At 39.8% G+C, this 24,885-nt stretch overlaps 1 protein-coding gene across 19 annotated transcripts in view; it reads left to right on the forward strand.

The window, feature by feature from the left end:
- TENM3 (teneurin transmembrane protein 3) overlaps nt 1-24,885 on the forward strand; it is a 949,896-nt gene that overhangs the window by 799,153 nt on the left and 125,858 nt on the right. For all 19 annotated transcript variants that reach the window (XM_075258516.1, XM_075258530.1, XM_075258522.1 and 16 more), the window contains one exon: nt 2,898-3,083. In XM_075258516.1, the coding sequence (XP_075114617.1) occupies nt 2,898-3,083 (186 nt within the window). The remainder of the gene's footprint in view (nt 1-2,897; nt 3,084-24,885) is intronic.

The following is a 24,885-nucleotide window of genomic DNA, read 5'->3' on the forward strand; positions in this document are numbered from 1 at the left end:
AACAATTGGAGATTGAGACTGAAAAATAGACATTATTAAAAATGCAGAATGCAAATCATACCATGGCCAGACATAGTGTTCTTCCTCAAATTATTATGCAGAGTCACCTGAAACAATATATGCACAGTTTATGGAACACACTGACCCTGGCAATTGGGAAAATTATTGGAAATGTTTTCAGAAAATTTTAAAAAAATGTAAGAAAAAAAAAAAAAAAACAACATCCTTTTTGAACTAGAGGCAATACAAACATGCAGTCATAACCATCCTTTATGCCATACAGCAGTGAATGAGATGACATCCATCAGTACTTGCACTGCAATATAGACAGGTAATTCCCAAGTGAACATTGGTCAAACTGAGCAAGATACAGGACTAAATGCATAAAAAATGTGTAAAATATCTCACCTTGAATAGTCTAGATCTGACAGCGAAAAAAAAGGGTTGTATGTGATTATTTTAATAAAATATTTTCAAAGTCTGCTCTGATAAGTCTCCAAGGAGCTTTTCTTCCTTAGGACAGCTCCAGTGACACAAGGGCCATCCCCCGAGATTGGAAAAACTGTTTTCATCTGTAGCAAAGACAGTTATTATTTATATATGCTTTTAACATCAAAGGCAGTTGTGAATTGTCATTCACTAACAAAGTGGTTAGATAGCAGAAAAAATAAAGCTATTGTTATCCAAACTAAATGCAAAGAAATGGGGGTTCTTGTACGATAATATACAGTGTTCACAGAAATAATACACAAGAATACAATAACCAGAAATCTAGCTGTAGGTACATGAACATGTAAATTACTACATAAACAACAGAATGATAGGCTTTATAGCCTATTGAACTATGCAGAGCACACAAACACAAACATTGGCTTGAAATGGTAGAATTGTTTGTGGCACAATCCACTGCAAAATAATAAGCCAACCATTCCTTTCACGGGGAGGCAGATCATTTTTTATTACACCAGCTGAATGACCCCTGCCTAAACTGCCCATTGAATTGAATGGAGTTGAAATTTTTCATTATAGGCCCTGGATGAACTGTGTGCATTCACTTAGCTGACATCTTGCCATGCTCTTCTGTACCCATACCCTCGCGGTTGCATCAGTAGGGACAGGGGACAATGGGTGTGTTTATCTCTCCAACCCAACACATAATATTGGGAACAATGAGGATCAGCCATGTAGCATTTGTTGTCATTAAGAACATGGCTAACGTTATTGGAATGTGAAAGTTAACTGAAGAACCCAGCAAGACCCACGAGAACATAAAAACGTAATCTTTCTTGTAATCAATTCTTTATGGCTATGCCAAGTTTGTAGATATCTCTTGTGGTGTTCTTCCAGATTGGTGTTGAAATATTTTTTTGTGTTATCTTTAGGATTAAAGCGTATTGCAATAATATGAAAAGTAAGATGCTCGTAAGAACATGCTTACAAGGGTTCTCCTAAACTAAGACACTGTGGACTATTTTTAACATGGGCCATCCATGTTTAATGGTGGATGTTGAACCTATGAAACCCCTGACAACATGATTTAGTAGCAGTGAGACTCACATGTCCCCACCTTTGAATATCTAGAGATTACAGCCCAGTTGCAGGCAGTGCCACCCATCAGGAGAAGTCAGTGTCCTGTGTCCATGTGTCTGCAAGAAACATGTGGAGAGAAAAGTCTTGCAAGCAGCACTTCTCTCTCCACATGTTTCATGCGGAAGCCACACTTCATTATAGTCTATGGGGTCTGTGTGGTTTCCTTAGGTAACCCCTTTTTAATGCACATAGGTTTCGATTCGGGGCTCCCCAATTGGACTCCCCGAACAGAAACCTGAATACAGATGTGAATGGGGCCTAAGAGTAAGTATCAGTAATAAAGCTTTAGAAAATTCATTTAACCCTGTATCCAGTGGTATTCTATACTTTGGATAGAACCGATCAGATCTTTTAGCCCCTAAAATACACTGTAATGAATGCTGTATGTTCTTTATAATCATCACGTATTGATTTCTTCATTTGTACATTATTTATTTATATTATATTTAGAAAATACAGAATTAAAAAAAAATCAGTAACTTAATACCATTGGTAATTCTTTTTCCCAGTATTACATTATTGAAGCGTGCAGTAATTGATTTGATTGTCAGCGAGGTGACCCTGACTAGTAGGAATGCTATTTATATATAACCTGGGGATCACAGGAGCTAGTACATTACACCGCAGATGAGTATTTTCACAGCACGGCTCATCATATGTCATATTTAATGAGCATTTTTGCAGGTTCTCGCTGTATATATTATTTGAACTGACTTGTGTGTGACCATGGCTATAGAGAGTACTCCCTGTGAGTAAAAGGTTAATCTTTACTTACCAGTTTATTACACTGTAATGATGTGGAGGTCTCTCCATTCATCTGCGTTGGTGACAGGATCTACCCATGAGCTGTAATTATATAAGCATGGCTTTTGTAAGCTTTAACTTTGTGAGTCTGTTATTGCGATAAATTACTTGAAGTCACAATCCTTATTAAAGTCAGGGCTAAAGGCTTACCTGCAAAACAAATCAATTCAAAGGTGCATGTCCGCACGGAACCAATTGAACTAAATGTATATAGGGCTGGAGTAGGAATAATAGACCATCACAAAGTTCTTGTATCCCTTTTGGCCCTGTAAAACACTGCTTTGTATTAGCTACTGGTGCCTTTTATCATAGTTCTTAAACCCATGCACAAAGCTTTGTTAACCTTGTGGTATCAAACGTCCGTCTTTAAAGACTACTCTGAAAGTCGCCTGCCCTCTGAATAATGTTTTCAAGGCATTCCCATATATCCTGCTCTTGTTGTCTAGCGTGAAAAGATCACACTATGCTTTATATCATCGTCTTTACCTTTATTCTTTACATAGAAATCTGTCCAGTTGACTGTGGCTCTCACGGAGTTTGCATGGGAGGATCATGCCGATGTGAAGATGGGTGGACAGGGCCTTCCTGCAACCAAAGAGCTTGCCACCCTCGCTGCTTAGAACATGGCACCTGCAAGGATGGGAAGTGTGAATGTAACCAAGGCTGGAACGGAGAACACTGCACAATTGGTAAGCTTTGGAATTGCTTGGAGCCATTTCAGATACTATGTCTATCATATGTAGTTATGCTCATCGTGTGATATTACATTCCTCTTTATTTGCTAGTGTAATAATAACCTGATAATTTTATGTACAACAAATACCATCCTTACTCTCACACTCACAACCTCTCTCACTATGCAATGCAGTATAATAGTGAAGACTCTTTCCAGGGATGGAGACCATATGGAGATTTGTCTTATTTACTCTCCCTGTGCCAAAGAATCTATCTCATTATTCACATTTGGCTTAGTACTTCCACATATATATGATTTAGTTGCACCAAGTAGATTTTATTATATGTGGGGATCCTTTTGTGGCAACCACCTACTATAGTAGAGTTGATACCAATGAAAAAAAAGTGGTTTCTACTCTGTTGATTTGTTGTAAATACATAGCTGACATCTTGGCTAGTGGTTGAAGTGGTGTTCCCATCACAGAAATTGGTCAACTTGCCCTGATCGGGGCAAATCCACTGATCCCCGCCAGTAAATATGTCAATACTGTTGTCCTCTGCACATCAGGAGCTCCAGCGCACAACTGTGTAGGGCGTGGCAGCAAACTGTGTAAGATCTGATATGGGACAATCCCTTTAAGTACTGTTCTGCATGGTTCTGTATACAGTTTAATTCTAATACCTGTCGTCACTTATAAGTGACCTCAAGTTGTCACACCTTGAAGTGACTGATCTTGCTCAGTTACATGTGTGCAGAAGAATTGTCACTGTCTAGACAAGCTTAGCCACTTGAGCATTACACCGAGAAACTCCACATTGGTTTAGGTGATGGTTTTGTCACTTAGTTTCCTAAATGTAAAACAGCATAGCTGATGTGACTTTGTATTTTGTCCATACTTTGTTCCTCTGTCATGAATGACTGCAGTCACAGATCTCTGTTGCCGGTGCCTTAGGGTAAACTGGGGCTTGCCTACAGCACTATTAGCTCTCACTTTCCGTCTATTGCCTTCTAGTTGATGTGTGTTCAACACTGGTAGATGGTAAATAAAATAAAAAAAAATCTTATAAAAATGGAAATAAGCAACAGCAATAGCTTTAGCGGGACTAGGTGAAGCTGACACTTTATTATTGGATTGTGGGATGAGAAAAATGACAAGAGTAACAGTCAGAGGTGAGTTCACACTAGGCATGTTGATTTAGCAGATTAAAATAGGAATAGAATAGGGGCAACACGGTGGCTAAGTGATTAGCACTGCAGTTTTGCAGCACTGGAGTCCTGGGTTAGAATCCTACCAGGTACAACATCTGCAAGGAGTTTGTATGTTCTCCCCGTGTTTGCGTGGATTTCCTCCCATTCTACAATGACATACTGATAGGTAAAAAAATGTACATTGTGGTCCCTATATGGATCTCACAATCTACGTAAGAAAAAATAGGAATAGAATAAAAAATGGAATTGCAAGTGGTCTTTCCGTTTTATAGATAGGAGGTCATTGTGGGATATGAATTTATTTGCCTGATGTTGATGGGTTTCTAAATTCTTCTATTGTATATTACCAGTTAAGGTGCATATGTGATCCAGGCCTTAATACCTGGATCATATCTGCGCTCGGTATTCTGTTCCCAAGCGGACCCCCAAATAGAATACTGCATTAAAAAGCAGTGAGCAATGAAAGCACATGGACCCCATAGACTAAAATGGGGTTTGTGTGTTTTCTGCACAGTGTCCACACGAGTCATTCAGAGAGAAAAGTACTTCAAGCACTACTTTCCTCTCCCCATGATTTGTGCGGACACAGAGCAGAAAACATAAGGAACCGATTATAGTCTATGGGGTCTGTGTGCTTTCATTGCTCACTGCTTGTCAATGCGTTCGGTATTCCATTCGGGCTATTATGCGGCCGTGATTTTGTGGCCGCAAAATAGCGCGGCGCATATGATCCCCGCTCCCATTGAAATCAATGGGAGTGTGTACGGCCCACAAAAGCTCCCGCGGCGTAGACGTGCCACATCACGCGGCACGTTACACCGTGTGAACCCGGCGTAAGATTGGATCTGTTGGATTTCTGTCAATGTTACTGACATATATCCATCATTTTTTCCCAAATCTGTGATGAAGGCCATGATGATGGAACCTCTAACACAGATGTGAACAAAGCTTAAGTGAAGCATCAATGGGTTTTAGTTTAACACATTTCTATGTTCGATGTAAAGGAATCCTACCTTATATGAGGGGTGGGAGGAGAGAAAACAGAGGGGTTAGGCCACAGTCACATGTCTGCATTTCACATACGTATGCCGTCCACATTTTGCACAGATGGTACACATATCCATTTATTTCAATGCACTAATTGAGAAATACTTTTTATCCATGGACTGTAGGTTTGTGAAAAAAAATTCAGCATGTTAATTTCTTTTTCATTGATACAAATGCATCACAGATGGATCACATAAATGAAAGTCTATGGGTCTGTAACAAAAAATGGATGAGTGTGATCTGTTATTCACAACAGAGACATTGAAATGCATAGGAAGTGTAAAAAAAAAAGTTGATTTGTTTTTCACAAATATGAAAACTGATTCACCATGGACAGCACACTACCCGCAAATACAGTCCTATGAAAAAGTTTGGGCACCCCTATTAATCTTAATCATTTTTAGTTCTAAATATTTTGGTGTTTGCAACAGCCATTTCAGTTTGATATATCTAATAACTGATGGACACAGTAATATTTCAGGATTGAAATGAGGTTTATTGTACTAACAGAAAATGCGCAATATGCATTAAACCAAAATTTGACCGGTGCAAAAATATGGGCACCTCAACAGAAAAGTGACATTAATATTTAGTACATCCTCCTTTTGCAAAGATAACAGCCTCTAGTCGCTTCCTGTAGCTTTTAATCAGTTCCTGGATCCTGGATGAAGGTATTTTGGACCATTTCTTTCTACAAAACAATTCAAGTTCAGTTAAGTTTGATGGTCGCCGAACATGGACAGCCCGCTCTCAAATGATCTGAAAACAAAGATTGTTCAACATAGTTGTTCAGGGGAAGGATACAAAACGTTGTCTCAGAGATTTAACCTGTCAGTTTCCACTGTGAGGAACATAGTAAGGAAATGGAAGACCACAGGGACAGTTCTTGTTAAGCCCAGAAGTGGCAGGCCAAGAAAAATATCAGAAAGGCAGAGAAGAAGAATGGTGAGAACAGTCAAGGACAATCCACAGACCACCTCCAAAGAGCTGCAGCATCATCTTGCTGCAGATGGTGTCACTCGGTCAACTATACAGCGCACTTTGCACAAGGAGAAGCTGTATGGGAGAGTGATGAGAAAGAAGCCGTTTCTGCACGTACGCCACAAATAGAGTTGCCTGAGGTATGAAAAAGCACATTTGGACAAGGCAGCTTCATTTTGGAAACAAAAATTGAGTTGTTTGGTTATAAAAAAAAGGCGTTATGCATGGCGTCCAAAAAGAAACAGCATTCCAAGAAAAACACATGCTACCCACTGTAAAATTTGGTGGAGGTTCCATCATGCTTTGGGGCTGTGTGGCCAATGCCGGCATCGTGAATCTTGTTAAAGTTGAGAGTCGCATGGATTCCACTCAGTATCAGCAGAGTCTTGAGAATAATGTTCAAGAATCAGTGACGAAGTTGAAGTTACGCCGGGGATGGATATTTCAGCAAGACAATGATCCAAAACACCGCTCCAAATCCTCAGGCATTCATGCAGAGGAACAATTACAATGTTCTGGAATGGCCATCCCAGTCCCCAGACCTGAATATCATTGAACATCTGTGGGATGATTTGAAGCGGGCTGTCCATGCTCGGCGACCATCTAACTTAACTGAACTTGAATTGTTTGTCCAAAATACCTTTATCCAGGATCCAGGAACTGATTAAAAGCTACAGGAAGCGACTAGAGGCTGTTATCTTTGCAAAAGGAGGATGTACTAAATATTAATGTCACTTTTCTGTTGAGGTGCCCATACTTTTGCACCGGTCAAATTTTGGTTTAATGCATATTGCACATTTTCTGTTAGTACAATAAACCTCATTTCAATCCTGAAATATTACTGTGTCCATCAGTTATTAGATATATCAAACTGAAATGGCTGTTGCAAATACCAAAATATTTAGAACTAAAAATGATTAAGATTAATAGGGGTGCCCAAACTTTTTCATAGGACTGTAAGTAGGATGGGGTGTTGTCTGTGGTTATCATGGGCATCACCCGTCTGCCAATGCCAATGTGTGAACATGGCCTCAGTTTCATTACAGATACAACCTGTGGGTAGTATCTCTATTTAGTGTTGCCAAAAACTGAGATGTGCCTATTGCAAACCCTTATTCTTTCTCTTCTTCTTTTGGCCATAGTCAGATTGCCCCCATTGCTTACAATGCTAGGCAGCTCACTGTACATGTAGCTGCAGTTCGGGTACTTTGACATCTGCTGATCTGAAAGGTTCCGGTTATAACTTTTAGATTAAAATTGATGATAAAGTCTAGCAGAAATTATTTTTGCTTTTTCTATGCATTTAAGAAATTGACGTGAATAGTAGAAGCAAATCTTGAAGCGTAGCTAGTCTGCCATTGAAGCGGTAAGGCAGCAGTAAGGTATTATCTGTAATTTATTATTCTAGTCTTGCGGGACAGAATTATGTGGCAGGTGAGTTGCCACTTCTTTGCCTTCTCCAGATTTTGTTACACATAAGGGATTATCCTAATTTTCCTTTGACGTAGTGTTTGCCGTGAATAGTGCTTAATACCATATGTTGGGGGACGTGTTAATGCAGTTTCATTATAAATTCAGCAATACGAAATACAAGTGGAATATATTAAATAGCAACTTGAGTCACTATCGATAACATCAATAATGTGAATTTTGTTAAGGTATAGATGCAGCAGAGCTGAATTTGTCATATAATTCACTAAAGAGAAGTGGTTAGATTTTGTGTTTAACCCCTTCCTCCTGGAGTCATTTTTTTTTTTTTTTTTTTTTTTGCATTTTCATTTTTCTCTCTCCATGTTCCAAAAACCATAGCTTTTTATACTTCTACTTACGGAGCTGTAGGAGGCCTTTTTTATGCTTTTATTTTTAGACTCCCTAGGGGACTTGAGCCCTATGGGGTCTGATCACCCATACAATAATAATGTATTGACAAATCCATTTACTTCTATTATAGGATGCCTAAGGCAGTTTGTAATAGTAGAGTATAGTAATAACAGGCCTTTCAACAGTCTCCTTGCTGCCATGTAAATGGATTGCTGACATGAGATCTTGCTCTGGGGGAATGGCAATCTGAAGTAGTATGGTGGCAGCCTCACACTGCCACTCCTCAGTTGCCTCAATCATAGTGAAGGGCAGTGGTGTAACTATGGTATAAGTTTTGTTGGCCCTGATGCAATGTTTTATCTGGGGCCCCTACCTCATCCCTACAGCGAATTCTTGATAGTGATGGTTACAGGTGCTAAGGAGTTTAATCACCCTTAGTGTGGTTAGGGCTAGTTCACACGTGAACTGCCCGCGCGGGTTTTGACACAGAGAGAGACGCGGCGAGACGCGTCTCTCTCTTGTCAAAACCCGCCCGCCGCGACCATCGCTGTCGCAGCTTAACCCTCTGCTGTCGGCTCAAATGAATGAGGGAGGGAGCTGCCGGGGGCGAAAGCCGCGCGGCTGAGCCTGCGCGGCTTCCGCCTGAAGAAAGGACATGTCCTTTCTTTTCTCCGCTAGCGGCAGCCCGCCGCTAGCGGAGAAAAGAAGCCCGGCGGTCTCCATAGACCACCATTATAAGGGGAGGTTTTGGACGCGAAATCCACTGTCAAAAACCTCCCCTTATACTCACGTGTGAACTAGCCCTTAGGGTAATCTGTGGGTCTCCTTGGCTTATGGGGCAGATGGAAGCTGCAATTTCAATACTGATGACAGTGCTTATGGGCCCCAGTGTGACTGCACCCTCTGAACCCCCTAAAGTTACACCCCTGGTGAAGGGTTAATACCTGCGATCAGAGAGGAATCTAATTGTGGGCTTTACCACCAGGTCTCTGCTGTATAAAACAGCAGAGACCTTGCAGCTATGGTGCTCACGCAACTGCTGAGCGGGTGCCATGTTTAAATTTCCACCCATCCACAACATCAGGCAGATGTTGGGAAGGGGTTAACATTAGCCACGTAAAAATCTCCTAAATATATCTCTTCTATCAATCCAAATGTTTTCACTTTGGATTGTTATACAACAGACTCCTATTAAAGTCTTCTTATCATGTGTTCATAGCTACTTGCAATAATGTTCCCAAAGGTCTTACCCCAAGGTCATGCATTATGCATTATGTATATGTAGAAAAGAGGTTTTATTGCAGCATCTGGCAGTGGGCACGGTACATTGTCCAAACATTAGGAGGAGTTTGTGCTCCATTTTGTGATGAAAACTGGTTTTGAATTGCTCTTGGGTTGTTTATTGAGCTACATTGATTTCCATGTACATTTTGTCAATTGAAATGGAAATTTGGCCTAAGGGAAATTGTAATTCCTTTACACTACAAAAGAGCAGCTATTTGTTATATATTGTGATTCCTTGGTATACTGGGAGAGGAGATCATTAGTGAACGCTAAGATGTTACTTCTTTGTTCACATGTAAGTAGTCCATACACCCCCTGTGTCACCCGCACATTTCCCCGGTGTCTACAGTTCTGGAGGTTCTGAAAATCTGAAAATGAAACACACACTGCTGGGGAATTAACACACAAATAATGCAAAAAAACCTCACAATAATTTACAGATTACATTGGGTTTTATACAAATATCTGTGGGGTTGTGATTGAAATATCACCTCAAGGGTCCAGTGTTTAGGAATACTGTGAATGCTTTCTGTTATTTCTATTCTATATTATAGTTCTTTGAAGAGGACCTCTCCGCTTAGCTGACATGTATGTTTCAATGATCTTTTCTTAGAACATTTCATGGGTTATTCCTGTGTTATTCCTCCTGGAAATGTATAAATAAACCATCAAATGAGTGTTACCTATTGGACAGCATGTCCCTACTCCCTACACAGTCTGACATTGTCAGCACTAATTGAACAGCATTAGTGACACCTCTCATTGACATGCAAAGTCCAGTTGTCAATTTGTGTATGGGGAATCCAAGTATTAACTACTTTACTGTCATGTCAGAAGAGTTGACAGATCCTCAAAGCCTCAGAAAATGTAAAGATATTCATATTATTAAAGGGGATGTGCAGGGTTAGAAAACATGGCTCAATTCTTCTATACCTCCCAGCCATTATGGATTCAGCAGGACAGTACCAGATTCCAGGTGCTGTCCCATTGTCCCAGTCGGCAGGAGGTATGTCACTTATCTGTGTTTGGAGAAGGAGGTGAGTTGAAGACAATGGCTTGGCAGGGAGCCATCCGCTCCCTGCTTCACCATTTGGTCCTTGTCTGCTCCTGGTGTTTTCAGTGATATCACTGCTTCTGCTGCTTTCCGATGGTTCCAGTACCAGAGACATAATGGGGGAGCAACTGTAAGTGAACATTAAACTGTGTGGGCAACTAGAGGGGAACATTATACTGTGGGGGCAGCTGCAGTGGGACATTATAATGTGGCTGAACCTAGAGGTGGACATTATACTGTAGGGCAGCTGGAGGGAGACATCATAATGTGGGGGAAACTGGAGGGGGATCTACTACTGGAGAAGACATTATACTGTGGGGAAGATGGAGGGGGGGGGGCATAAAACTGTGCGTACTCCACGAGAGCGAATTTACACTGTGGGAGCAAGTAGAAGGGGACTTTATACTGTGGGGGGAAGTTGGGGTGACATCATGTTGTGAGGGCAACTGGAGGAGGACATTATAATTTAGGGCCATACCATGTCAGGGTGACTGTAGGGCATTATACTGTGTTATTTTCCTCCAATTCCACTCCATTGTGATTTTTTTCCCCACATCTTCCTAGTACACTGTACAGAAATGGCACAAAGCACAATTTGTCCCGCAAAAAAATAAACCCTCAAACAACTCTGAGTGGGAAAAAAAAAAAAAAGACTTTTGGAAGATGATTGGCTCATTAAATACATTGATCTGTCTCCTTGCCAAGGTAATCAAGTCATTTGGATATAATTTATTGAAGACTATGCTGGACCAGGGTGACCTATGCTTGTGTTGTGTTTGCTGAACCATATATAGTTATGACTGTTAGAAAAGATTCAGGGATATCTGGATAAATGTTAAAGGGCAAACTAACTTGTATCTGCGGTGAGTCTAGCAGCTTGGTCTTATTCTGCACTTTGATTGCATCGTAAGGGCTTGTTCACACAGAGTTTTTGGCAGTGGATTTTGATGTGGAATCCACCTCAAAATCCACCTGCCAAAATGGATCCCATTGACTTCAATGGGAGCTGCTCGCTGCTTTTTTCAGCTAGCTAGTAGCGGAAAAAAGAAGCGAGATGCACTACCTTGCCTCAGATTCTGCGGTGCGAGACTCCCTCCCAATTAGGTCCATTCATTCAGGCTTAATCCGGAGTGGAATGCTGCAACGGAATGCCAGTGCACTGCATCGGCATTCCGTCGTGGCTAGCCACATGGTATATTCACACTCAGAATCCATTTTCCACCGTGTGTACATACCCTAACAGTTTTCATATGCAATCGAAGCACTTACTAATCTGCTCCACTGACAAACAGAAGAGCCCACAGCTGTCCCACATCGACATTGTGGTGTGCATGAGGGCTATCTGACTGCTTGGTATGTTTTTGGGAGACATATATCTATATTCAATTAAAAAAAAAAGCTCCTCCATTCTCCTGGATGGCTTCCATGACTATTGCTTCCTGATTATAAATGGCAAATTATTACATATGTGAGCACAGGAACATTTTTCATTCTCCAGTAGGTATATTTTCTGTTTTTGTCTTGTGTGACAAACAAATCCCATGCACAGGAATTCTTTACCAGCTGCGTCTCCTCGGCAGTCCTCATTGTATGACACTAGCAAATAATTATGCTGGAGGTCTGCAGCATCCAAGAGAAGTACAGAATCACGTTGCAGCAACATATTTTATCTCAGCCTTTTAATATATGAAATAGATAAGACAGATAAATCTCAATTGCAAATGTCTTCATTTGCATTAAGCGAAAGCTGCCGTGTTTTGATTTGTCAACACCTCTTTTTATTTATTTATTTTTATTTTTTAATATTGAGGGGAAAAAATTGTTTTTAGCACTGGGATGGGTGTATCCGGCCATCTGCTATGCCACTTGCCCGCAGCTCCATCACTTAACACATGAGACAGGCTACAGCTGTTTAATTGCTACAGTGTTGAACAATTATCTATCTGCCCAAAATTTCTATTTATATGTGTATGCATAGAAAGCATGTGGTTAAGCATAAGTGATCTAATTGTGGACTAATATCATTAAGCATTCATTAATTAATCCCCTGTGGAGTAATGAACAATAAAAAATAAAGAAATAAATTCTTAGCGGGTTGAAATAAATGCAGATAGCTGCTCGATGGTTTCATTAGCATGTTATTTGCAGGTTTCAATCCCTTCTGTTAAAGCAACATTTCTCCAGTAGTGATGCAATATAACACCGAACAAAGCTAAAGAGACTCTGGTGCTTGTCTGAGCCTATAGAGGGAGCCCAGGGTGGGCACCAGGTGAAACCATAGTAGAGGCTGACCTAATGCAAACATAGAAGATTGATGGCAGAAAAAATCTAATGATGTGCAATTCTGGCAATAGACTCTTCTAGCAACAATTTTTCTTGTGCATCTCTTTACTGTGAACTCTTCACCAATATACTGTATAAAGCAAATAACTTGCAAGTAATGCTAATAACACTTACACATGATAACATGCATCTTCAGCAACACACCTGCGGGTAAGGAAACTCCCTCTCCTCCTACACAGTGTCTGAAATCAGTGGTCATGATGACCACCCCTAGGCTTTGAAATATGTCAATATATTTACTATACTTAGTCTTATGTTACAGCACAATACAGGGTCTTTGCTGTAGCCATAGGGAACAATGATGCAACAGGACTTTGTTTATAGTTTTGATAAGAAAATACAGTTTAGTTGTTTTCAATGTTCTGCAGCAACAGGAACAGTTTAGGTCTGTGATACCAGTATAAGCAATTTGGGTATTCACAATCTGGAGGGCAGCAAAGTTGGAACTGGTCCAAAGGTGAAGACCCTAGTGGGCCCGTAGTTCACCCTGTCATGGCACAGTAAATGCATTGTAGTTCCCACAAATATTCATCATACTATATTTCAATCAGTTTATGTCTCAGTGTAATAAACTCTGCAGATTTAGGGCCGTTCACACGGAGTAAGCGCGTGTGTATTTTGGCAAAATACACGTGTACAAATAAGACTCCCATTGACTTCAATGACATTTTACACATGTATTTTGACATGTATTTTGACACGTTTATTTACACGTGTAAAAAAAGTCATTGAAGTCAATGGGAGTCTAATTTTTACACGTGTATTTTGCCAAAATACACGCGCGTTTACTCTGTGTGAATGGGCCCTTATGTAAGAAACTGCCCAGTTTATTATAATGTACATCTAGGTGCAATGTTAGGCCAACCAGTAGGCTTCCTCTATGGGGTCTATATTCTCAATCACTCTGCAGGGGTCACAATCGCCAATCATCTAGCAAAGTCTTGTTGCTACCTGAGGCCCACTGTTAGATGGTATATGCTAGACCGGGGATCAGCAACCTTCAGCACTCCAGCTGCTGTGAAACTACAACTCCCAACATGCTCCATTCACTTCCATGGGAGTTCCAAGAACAGCAGAGCAAGTATGCATGCATGCTGGGAGTTTTACAACAGCTGGAGTGCCGAAGGTTCCCTACCCCTGTGCTAGACTCACACAGCTAAGAGGGCCCTAGTTTAAGGCAGGAGCCCGGCAGCCAGCTACTGACAAAACCCCAGGACAGAAAAAGACAAAGACAGGCTAGGCAGCAAACTACTATAAGGAAAAAAATATCTTTGTGACGTTATAGAAGTTTGTAAATTAGTGTCAGATTATTATTATTTATTTATTTATTGATCCTTATTGGACATGAATTGAACAGGTTTTTTTTTACATTTAGATAAAAATAAAGCTTTCCTAACATTGTATCCCCTCTAAATGCCAGACTAATCTATATTGCTTGCAAACTGCTATATACTTTAAAGCAGAAACTGCCTGTCTTAAATTTCCTATCAATACTTGCATAAACTTCTCTGTGATCCAACTAAAAGAAGTCGAAATGCTTTTATTAAAAAACATTAATTTTAGTTCTTGAGGTTAATGACTGTCTGGAAGTTAAAGGGGTATTCCCATAACTCTTGCTCTGAAGCCTGAAGGCTCTGTACTCTCTTCACTTCCTGGAATTCTCGCACATTGGTGGGCAGGGTTTCACTTGCTCAATCTTCTATGATCCACAGTATGACACTGATGTGGAAACTGATGTAGCAGAGCTGGATTTGAGTCAGCTTGCATTACATACAGAGGTAATGGACTCCTTATCTCAGCCTTTATCAGCCAAATACAATTAAACCGGCTGATAAGTGAAAAAGCTGAAGATAGACAGCGGTCTCACCTCCCCCTGCCTGGTCTCAGCCCCTTCCTCCCCCCCTGAGACCAGGCAGCTACCTCACTTGACAAATGAGCAGATAATCCCAAGGCCAGTGTCAACAATGAAGTGAATAAATTAAGACAGCTGCCAAACAAAGCAGTTTTGATAAAGCAATGTATTTTGGAAAAGTCTTAAATCAACATAAACTAGCAGTATAGATAGGATCCTTGTTATGGAACAACCCCTTTAAGGGCTAGCTGTAGTAAAATAAAGGGACAGAATAGACTGAACTTCGCAGGCTGAGGATAATGCTGAATACATGATAGTGCTGCCAGGATGGCATGTATATAATGCTAGAGAAAGTTCATTGTATGTCTGTATATATGTATATATTTGTCAAACACGGGAAACAAAAATAAGATGGAAGAGGAAGATATGATGATTTAGTAATAAGTGGTCACGCATGATATATTCAGCTGTGATAGATAGATAGATAATAGATAGATAGATAGATAGATAGATAGATAGATAGATAGATTATGTATTTGCATGTGTTACTTGTATAGCGCTGATAATATAGATACTTCGGATACTTCTGTGTTTGACTGAACATTTTTAGTGTTAACAAAGGTTAATATGCTCCCTTGTGAAATCAGGAAAGGAAATTATTTATACAGCGCCCTGCCTACTGTTCTGAGGTTTTACAACAAAGAAGCAATCTCAGGCATCGGGAAAGAAATCTAAGGGTGGAGAGGTTTCATTTAATGTGGCCTAAGTTGTAAAGTTAATCTTTTCAGATTCCGCTGAGACTCTTTGGTATCTGTTGTCATCTAGCTTTGCTGTCAGCGCACATCTCCCCAGCACACAACACGGGGAAGAAGTCCTCATTAAAAAATAAATAAGTGCAGATGCATTGAAGCATGGTAATATGCCACCGCTTATTGCTCTGCTTTCACAGTGACGGTCTTGCTTCACCACTCAAACCATCTTTACCAATCTCTGGTGGATTGTTAAGGTTGAGAATGCATTGCATTTTGTAGTGATCCATGTCACCAGTTGTTAAATATCTTGTATTTGCCGGTGAGACTTGTGTCCACTGTTAAATATCCGGACCTGGCCTTGTCCACGATAGGAAGAAGTCAGCTTGTTATAAATCAGTGTAGAGGTTTATTAATATCTTGAAGGAAAACACAGGAACAGGGAAAATGTCCAAATAACACAAATATCAGTCAATTGTCAATAGCTTACATCTTCAGAGAAGTTAAATCATCTGGATATCTTGTAGTTACAGCTTGGTTCATGCTTGTCATCTGGTTGGTGGACTTGGGTTGGTTACGACGTCCATGGATGTCCATCTGCCTGGACCACCCACCCTGGTGTTCCCAAAGACAGACCTCCTGGTCTTCCCCTGGTCTTCCCAAAGACAGACCCAGACATGTGTATTTCTTACTCATTTATATTCATGAGAGTGGGTGTTACCTTCCATCTTGTAGCTATGTAAGGAGATTTCTAAAATGGTCTACTCTAACCGCACCCATGCACCCAAAATATAAGACTATGATGTCAGTAGAGTGTTAACCCCATGTCTGCTAGAGAATATTGTAAATATATAATATTTAACACCAGTCCATAATGGCACCCTATCTGTCCGATGACCTGAGTGTAGGAATCATTATCTTTTGCTTTTTTTCTGGAGCCCCAGTACAAGGGTCATGAATATGTCTGATGTGGAAAGAAACTTAACAATCCAAGAAGAGCATTTCTGCAGGTAGCAGAGTTTATTAGAAATACTCATGCGGTAAAGTCTAAATCTATCCAATGTGCTTACTACTACGTACAAAACCTGTATATTGTATATTTAGGAAAAGTAAAAATTCACAAAAAAAAATCCAGTTTTTCTCAGTAGCTGAGACACAGAGAATGGATCAGGAAGCAGACAGCTCCTTCTTCTGTATAGCGGCTGAACTGAGTCACTGCAGATTAGCATCCAATGAAGTAAATGGGAATGGATCTGTAATACCTGGTCTGGCCTATACACAAAGAATGGAGCTGTCTTCCTATCTTTGTATCAGCTGCTCTGAGGAGCCAGGTGTCAGACAGCCACTGGCCTAATATTGATGACTTATCCTTAGGATAGGTCTTTAATGTTTTAGCCTGATAAACCTGCCGTATTCTGAAGACAGCATATTACAGGTACAGGTTCTTTTTCCCAGTAGCCAAAACCGCACAAGCACTGCTATGCCATTTGGAAACTAGATGTACTGCATACATCGGGCACACATTTTATAAGTTTGGTGCATTTTTGGTAAGAATACGTCCCTCAGGGCTGTAATTGACAGTTTGCTGCGTTTACAGCGGCTTATGGCACTAAAGACCTGTTACTCTCATTTACTGCAATTACACGGGATGACAAATTAAGCTTATAGTTTTGCTTTAAAGGGGTTTTCCAGGCTTTACAATTGATGACCTATCAATTAGTGATCAGCAGGGCCCCGGCTGATCAGCTGTTTGAAGAATCTGCAGTGCTTGCCTGAGCCCGACAGCTTCTGCATTACTTACCAAGCACAATGTTGTACACTCGTGCAGTGGCTGTGCTGCTTGGTATTTCAGCTCAGGCCATTCACTTAAATTGGACTGAACTGTGACATCACATTGCTTGTGAAGCAGAAACAGAACGCAGGGATTGTCGCTGCTGCTTCAGCCAGTTGATCTATGGGGTCTTGGGTGTTTGACCTCCTTGAATCTTCAATGAATGTCCTAAGGATAGATCATCAATTTAAAAGTCCCAAAATACTTCTTTAATATGTTACAATGTGGTATGGGAGAACAACGGGAGAAAAACAGCGGAGCAATAGGTAAAACGTACAGAGGACAAAAAAGCAAAATCATCTCAGAAATGGAGTGGACGTATGGTTTTAGTTGCCTTATATACCCTATTGACTTATGCACCCTCGACTGTTTATCCGTATCAGTCTCGGTATCATTGTCAGTACAATACCCAGAACCTTCACAATCATCTGTTTGATGAGGTTGCAAAGTCTGGACAGGTTCTGTGACCTCTTCACTGTTACTAAGCATAGTACCAGACAATATATATCAGCTGTACATGATATTGCAGCTCAGCCCCTTTCATATGAATGTGAAATGTGACTGATAACTATAACATCCCTGGCCTGTGAATATCCCTTCAAACAGGTCTTCAGTGTGTTGGACCCCAGAGATCTAATATCGATTACCTATCCTAAGGATAGATAGTTTTCCAGGACTTAAATTAAGACTACCAGTGACATGGCATTGGACCTGGTACTGGCTTTTAGTAATGTTATGTGGCTCCTGCGCCATTTATTGGAGAGACTTATCTAGGTAGTCTAGTTTGTGACTATTATAAGAGAACACTGCCCATCCTCTTATTTGGCAATAACGTCCTACGATCCAGAGATCCCCGGTCAGATACTCTATAGTCCAGCCCCAAGTTTCTTTTGTGTGTCTCTGTTTCATTGTTACCTACCTGCTGCATTCTGTATTATTTCAGCATAACATCTGGGATAACACAGCATCACCAGACAGCGCGGCATGTTTCTAGCTGATAATGGCTTTGAGGCAGGTTTTGTCAGAGCAGGAGTCCCAAGACATGCTTAGCGCACAATATGTGCTTCCTTGTGTGTTTCTCCTGGTACGTCTACACTGGGAAATCTCTGGTGAGCCCTGATACATTCCAGTCACACATGCGGCCTCATAGCGATCTCTCCTTCATGCTATGACTCTGCTCTTCCTGAGTCTCTTGTTCTGTATATTACACTTTGTCTTATGTTTCCCCGTAGTGACTTTGCTCCTAATGCACTTATTGACTCATTGATAATTACAGGGGAAAAAGCCACAAGATTACATTTGCAGAGGAACAGAATGTGAAATTTCGGAGCTCGTGCCTAGTAATATTATAATGCAGCAGAGTATATGGAAGTATAATTATACATTAAGACTAGTAAGAAAATAAGGGTGACATTGCTCAATTTCCAGATATATTATTCAAAAAAGCCACCAAGCAGCTTTCAGGACTGTCATACAGTGTGAGTTTTTTTTCCCCCAGAGGATTTAGCTGTTAAAGTGTCATGTTTGTGAAAAGTGTTTGCATGTAAGCGTACTGAAATGTGCATTTGATTTGTGCAAGTGATTTGTGAATATAAAATGTTCTGTTATGTAGGGATTTTATTGCATCATGTGTGTCTGTCATTGGTGACAGGATATTTCTCGCTGTCACATTTGTCCTTCATTAGCTGATAAGAACATACAATGTCATTAAGGTGAAAACAATGTTTCATTGTCTAGGAAGACAACAGACAACAATTCCCATTAATATGCAAATAATGTCCTTTGTATCTGCCTCTACATATATATTGCAGATAATTACTACAGTATCTGTACTTGGGGATAGCTATATGGAGGTGTGGGGGTGTAGAAGCTGTAGCCGCACCTCTGCCCTGGAGCCTAAAGATTACCATAGGCTTTGGATGGCTGTCAGTCCAATGCCCATTTGGCAGGCAGCTATTCCTCCTGACCGTTTCCATATACATACATGATCAGCTCAGACAGGTCAGATGTGCATGTGTTCTGAATGGGGAGAGGGCATAAAGTTACTATAAGACACCTCTGGCAACGACTTCTCCCTCTTTCAAAGAAAAGAACTGGTGTGTTAAATATTAACATGGCTCATCCTTCTTATCTCCAACACCACTGTACACCCTCAATGGTTGGGGAGTTTGGCTGACATTCAACTTCAAGCTTCAAAAAGTATCCATATAGGAGATTATTTAAAACTCATTTCTGAAATATAGACAGATAGATAGAAAGAAAGATAGTTAGATAGATAGATAGATAGATAGATAGATATTTTTTTTCCTCCAGTGTCATAAGATGTTATGTTACAGCAGTTTAACCAATGCAGAAGTTTAGGTTAACTCTGCTACTTCTTCTATCTATCTATCTATCTATCTATCTATCTATCTATCTATCTATCATCTATCTATCTATCTATCTATCTACAGTATCTATCATCTATCTATCATCTATCTATCTATCTATCTAATCTATCTATCTCTATCATTATCTATCATCTATCTATCTATCTTCTATCTATCATAAATCTATCTATCTATATATCTATCTATCTATCTATCTATCTATCTATCTCTATCATTATCTATCTATCTATCTATCTATCTCATATATATGCATTTTCATATTTCGTACATATATATGTACATATACACACACTTCTTTATGAATTTCTTTTAAATCCTTCTATAAACCAGACGGTGTGAGGAATTTGGCATTCATTACATTGAAATAAAAACCAGGACACCTGTAAAGTTTTAAGTTTGCACAGTCCATAAAATCCATCCCATGTATCCTGTTTGTTTCCAAAAATGGTAAAACAGTGCCTGGCTCTTATTCCAGCTCGGGTTCATCATGAGTTTAAATAATTGGAGAATTAACATTGTGCGGTTCAGGTTTTGCACACAGACGATTTTTCTACCATTTCTGTTCCTTAGCAGAGCACAAAGGGAAATTGAACACACACACAGAAAGGATCATTGGTTGCTGTGGAGGACGCAAGCACCTATATATTGATCCTAATTTAGGAAGCTGCACTGTCAGAGAGAATCACAATGTTGAATGTAAAATATAAGAATAATCTAATTTTTTATACTGTTCTTAATTTTTTTAAATCTAAATACTAAAATGCAAAAAGAAGTGAGAATGGAGGTTAGAGGGAGATGAGGAGTAAAATAAGTGTATAGGGACTGGGAGGATAAAACATAGTGGATAGTAACCTATGTTTCCAGAGTCTAAATTCATTCCATCCCATGTACGCAGGAAGTACAGGAGGAATGGGGACTCGATTATCCCTATTAAATGAGCAAAGGGATTGTCTCATCCCATATACATGAGAAATTATGTTAGGGCCACCTCTTTGCAGAGGGTCTTTAATGCGGGATCTGTGTTACTGTGGGTTGCCTATACCCTTAGTCATGGTGTTTATAGGGGAAATGTTGTGTTCCATTCATATATATGATCAGTCAAAACACATGAATGGACTAGGTCTGTCAGAGCGAGAGCCATTGCTTTTTAGTGGCTCTGCATTTAGGCTCATAGAAGACGGACCCGAGAAGAAGCCTTGATGACATTCATGAACACTTATTGCTTTGGAGGAGGTCCATTTTTACTATGCTGTAATCAAAATCATTGGACTAAAGTGGTGCCGAAATATTGACGATGATATGTATCTTTCATTATGATCCATCTGCATCCAGCTAACCAGTTTACCTGCTTTGTGCTCATTTAATAATCCATATTTACATCGATGGATATCCATCTTTTATATCACCTGTCATTGAAATGATCTTCCATCACTACAGCTAAAAAAAAAAAAAATCCACTCTAATGACCATATACCGTTCTGATTGTAGACTAACATTACCATTAGCATTGGTATTACAATAGAAGAATGGATGACTGCCAACCATAGGAAAAAAAAATACTGATAAATTGTTGGAAACGTATTGAAAAAAAAAAAGTTAAGTAGCCATCTAATGTGCACCAACAGGTGTAATTATCCCGGCTAAATCTGTATTAGTGATCCTGCTGGGCTTAATATTAACCCTATAAATGGAATGTGATTACAATGGGATTTGAACGTGCGTAGTCTCCATACCAAGTCAAAGAAGGCGGTAGATATGTAGTAATGCAAATTGTTTTAGTGTTCTAATCCATTATGACAGGATAATCAGTAATAAAATAGTGCAGTGAGTACCAATTAATGAACATCAAATCAATGGGCATGCTGTTCCCGCTGATTAAAACAGCAGCTGATTGGAATAAATGGTTTTAATATACTTATTCAGAGACTAGTCTCATTTTATCATATCTAGCGAATCTAGTGCATGAATAATCTAAGGATGATACCTAGGTGCCTCTTTAATGGCATGCTAATAGCAGTCATTAGAGGCGGCCACGATCAGAACGTATAATAGGATACTAGCGTTTTCCGACATGTTATATGCCCTGCAAAGGACACTTAGAATAGCAATATTGTATGCCAAGTATAGACCCTTCAGGCCTTCAAGACATTGCTGTTATCTGTCTAATCGACTTATCCGTTTCTCTGGTAAACCATGACATTTACTTTGTTTTCGCTTGAACAATTTTATGAGAACAAAAAGTATATTGCATGTTTTTAAAGGTAAGCAATGATAATGAAATGGTTGTATTAAGAAAAGTATTGGCATGTAGTTTATACAATAGATATTAGGTATCTTAGGACCTGGGGTGTATAATAAAAAGTTGTGTACATTTGAATTAGTATCAGCAAGAGTTCGGATAAAGAGGAAAATAAGCAAAAATCAGTAAAGTACAAGGAATGAGCAGACAGCAGGGTGAGATACTAAGAGTAAGTTCTGAGAACTCAGAGCCAGGAACTAATGTAATCACAGGCAGAGGAGTGGTAGAGATAAGTTAGTTACCCCACCTCAACTCCGTATTGGCAGCAGTCTTAAAGCTTTGATTGGCTGAGAAGACCCAACCTAGTGTTTGATTGTAGACAATGCAACCCAAACGTGACAGTTGAGAGCGGTCGCCATATTTAAACAACCAATTTCTGTCGTGATAATACCGATGCCAGGAAAGGGTTAAGGTACATTATATTGTGCATGTGAGCAGGCAGTTAAATACAAATAATTCAGGTAAATTTCTGAATCAATGGTAGGTTTTGTCAGTATTTTGCAATCGTTAAACCACAAGTATATCCATCGCTATACAGTCCTATGAAAAAGTTTGGGTACCCCTATTAATCTTAATCATTTTTAGTTCTAAATATTTTGGTGTTTATAACAGCCATTTCAGTTTGATATATCTAATAACTGATGGACACAGTAATATTTCAGGATTGAAATGAGGTTTATTGTACTAACAGAAAATGCGCAATATGCATTAAACCAAAATTTGACCGGTGCAAAAGTATGGGCACCTCAACAGAAAAGTGACATTAATATTTAGTAGATCTTCCTTTTGCAAAGATAACAGCCTCTAGTCACTTCCTGTAGCTTTTAATAAGTTCCTGGATCCTGGATGAAGGTATTTTGGACCATTCCTCTTTACAAAACAATTCAAGTTCAGTTAAGTTTGATGGTGGCCGAGCATGGACAGCCCGCTTCAAATCATCCCACAGATGTTCAATGATATTCAGGTCTGGGGACTGGGATGGCCATTCCAGAACATTGTAATTGTTCCTCTGCATTAATGCCTGAGTCGATTTGGAGCGGTGTTTTGGATCATTGTCTTGCTGACATATCCATCTCCGGCGTAACTTCAACTTCGTCACTGATTCTTGAACATTATTCTCAAGAATCTGCTGATACTGAGTGGAATCCATGCGACCCTCAACTTTAACAAGATTCCCGGTGCCAGCATTGGCCACACAGCCCCAAAGCATGATGGAACCTCCACCAAATTTTACAGTGGGTAGCAAGTGTTTTTCTTGGAATGCTGTTTTTTTGGACGCCATGCATAACGCCTTTTTGTATGACCAAACAACTCAATCTTTGTTTCATCAGTCCACAGGACCTTCATCCAAAATGAAACTGGCTTGTCCAAATGTGCTTTTGCATACCTCAGGCGACTCTGTTTGTGGCGTGCTTGCAGAAACGGCTTCTTTCTCATCACTCTCCCATACAGCTTCTCCTTGTGCAAAGTGCGCTGTATTGTTGACCGATGCACAGTGACACCATCTGCAGCAAGATGATGCTACAGCTCTTTGGAGGTCATCTGTGGATTGTCCTTGACTGTTCTCACCATTCTTCTTCTCTGCCTTTCTGATATTTTTCTTGGCCTGCCACTTCTGGGCTTAACAAGAACTGTCCCTGTGGTCTTCCATTTCCTTACTATGTTCCTCACAGTGGAAACTGACAGGTTAAATCTCTGAGACAACTTTTTGTATCCTTCCCCTGAACAACTATGTTGAACAATCTTTGTTTTCAGATCATTTGAGAGTTGTTTTGAGTAGCCCATGATGCCACTCTTCAGAGGAGATTCAAATAGGAGATCAACTTGCAATTGGCCACCTTAAATACCTTTTCTTATGATTGGATACATCTGGCTATGAAGTTCAAAGCTCACTGAGGTTACAAAACCAATTTTGTGCTTCAGTAAGTCAGTAAAAAGTAGTTAGGGGAATTCAAATCAATAAAATGATAAGGGTGCCCATACTTTTGCACCGGTCAAATTTTGGTTTAATGCATATTGCACATTTTCTGTTAGTACAATAAACCTCATTTCAATCCTGAAATATTACTGTGTCCATCAGTTATTAGATATATCAAATTGAAATGGCTGTTGCAAACACCAAAATATTTAGAACAAAAAATGATTAAGATTAATAGGGGTGCCCAAACTTTTTCATAGGACTGTAGCTTTACCAAAAATTGCTTTCAAACACCACAATAATATAAGGATATGATATATACTATTACTATTGGGATAACTTTGTATCATACCACTAGTAGCACAAGGTATACCCTGTACGTCTCTATACAGTAATGTAAGCACCATCTGGCTGCTCTTTCTTCTACAGGTTGCAGCTTGTATTACACGAACTGCATATTGTTTGCATCACTCCAAATCTTGTGTGTCCATGCTTTATGACAAGGAACCAAAATCCTTAGGTTTAGTATATCAGAGTAAAGTTAGATGAGTTTATGACCAAGTAAGTCTAGGTATGGGGTGAATAGAAGAGAGATGGACTCATTAAAGCTGAAAGTGTCCCCCCTATTATAGTGCTTCCATTGTTAGCAATCACCCCCAGTTTTCCTGAAGAGGAAGGCCCTGCACAGGTTCTTGGCACCCATTAAAAAATGGGCATGCAACCAATTAAAATTGGACCCCCTTTTTACAATGGCTGACTAGTCGCTGTATACACTATTTCTGTAATATGTATACCTATGTGTTGAGCAAAAGATTGAGAAGTTTATAGAGAAAGCACATAAAGAAGACAAATACTTAACATAAAAAAAATTGCTGTCCATTATCATTATCATAAGCCATTTTGATCTTCAATAAAATACAAAATTTCCTGGAGACTTGTTACTGTTCACCTTTAATAGATACCATTTAGACTTGACTCCTCTACCAACCCAAATGATACACCAAGGGTGACCTCAGAGACACCTCGAGCGCCTCCAC

This window comes from Leptodactylus fuscus, chromosome 1 (assembly GCF_031893055.1).
Source record: "Leptodactylus fuscus isolate aLepFus1 chromosome 1, aLepFus1.hap2, whole genome shotgun sequence".
NCBI classification, from domain to species: Eukaryota; Metazoa; Chordata; class Amphibia; order Anura; family Leptodactylidae; genus Leptodactylus; species Leptodactylus fuscus.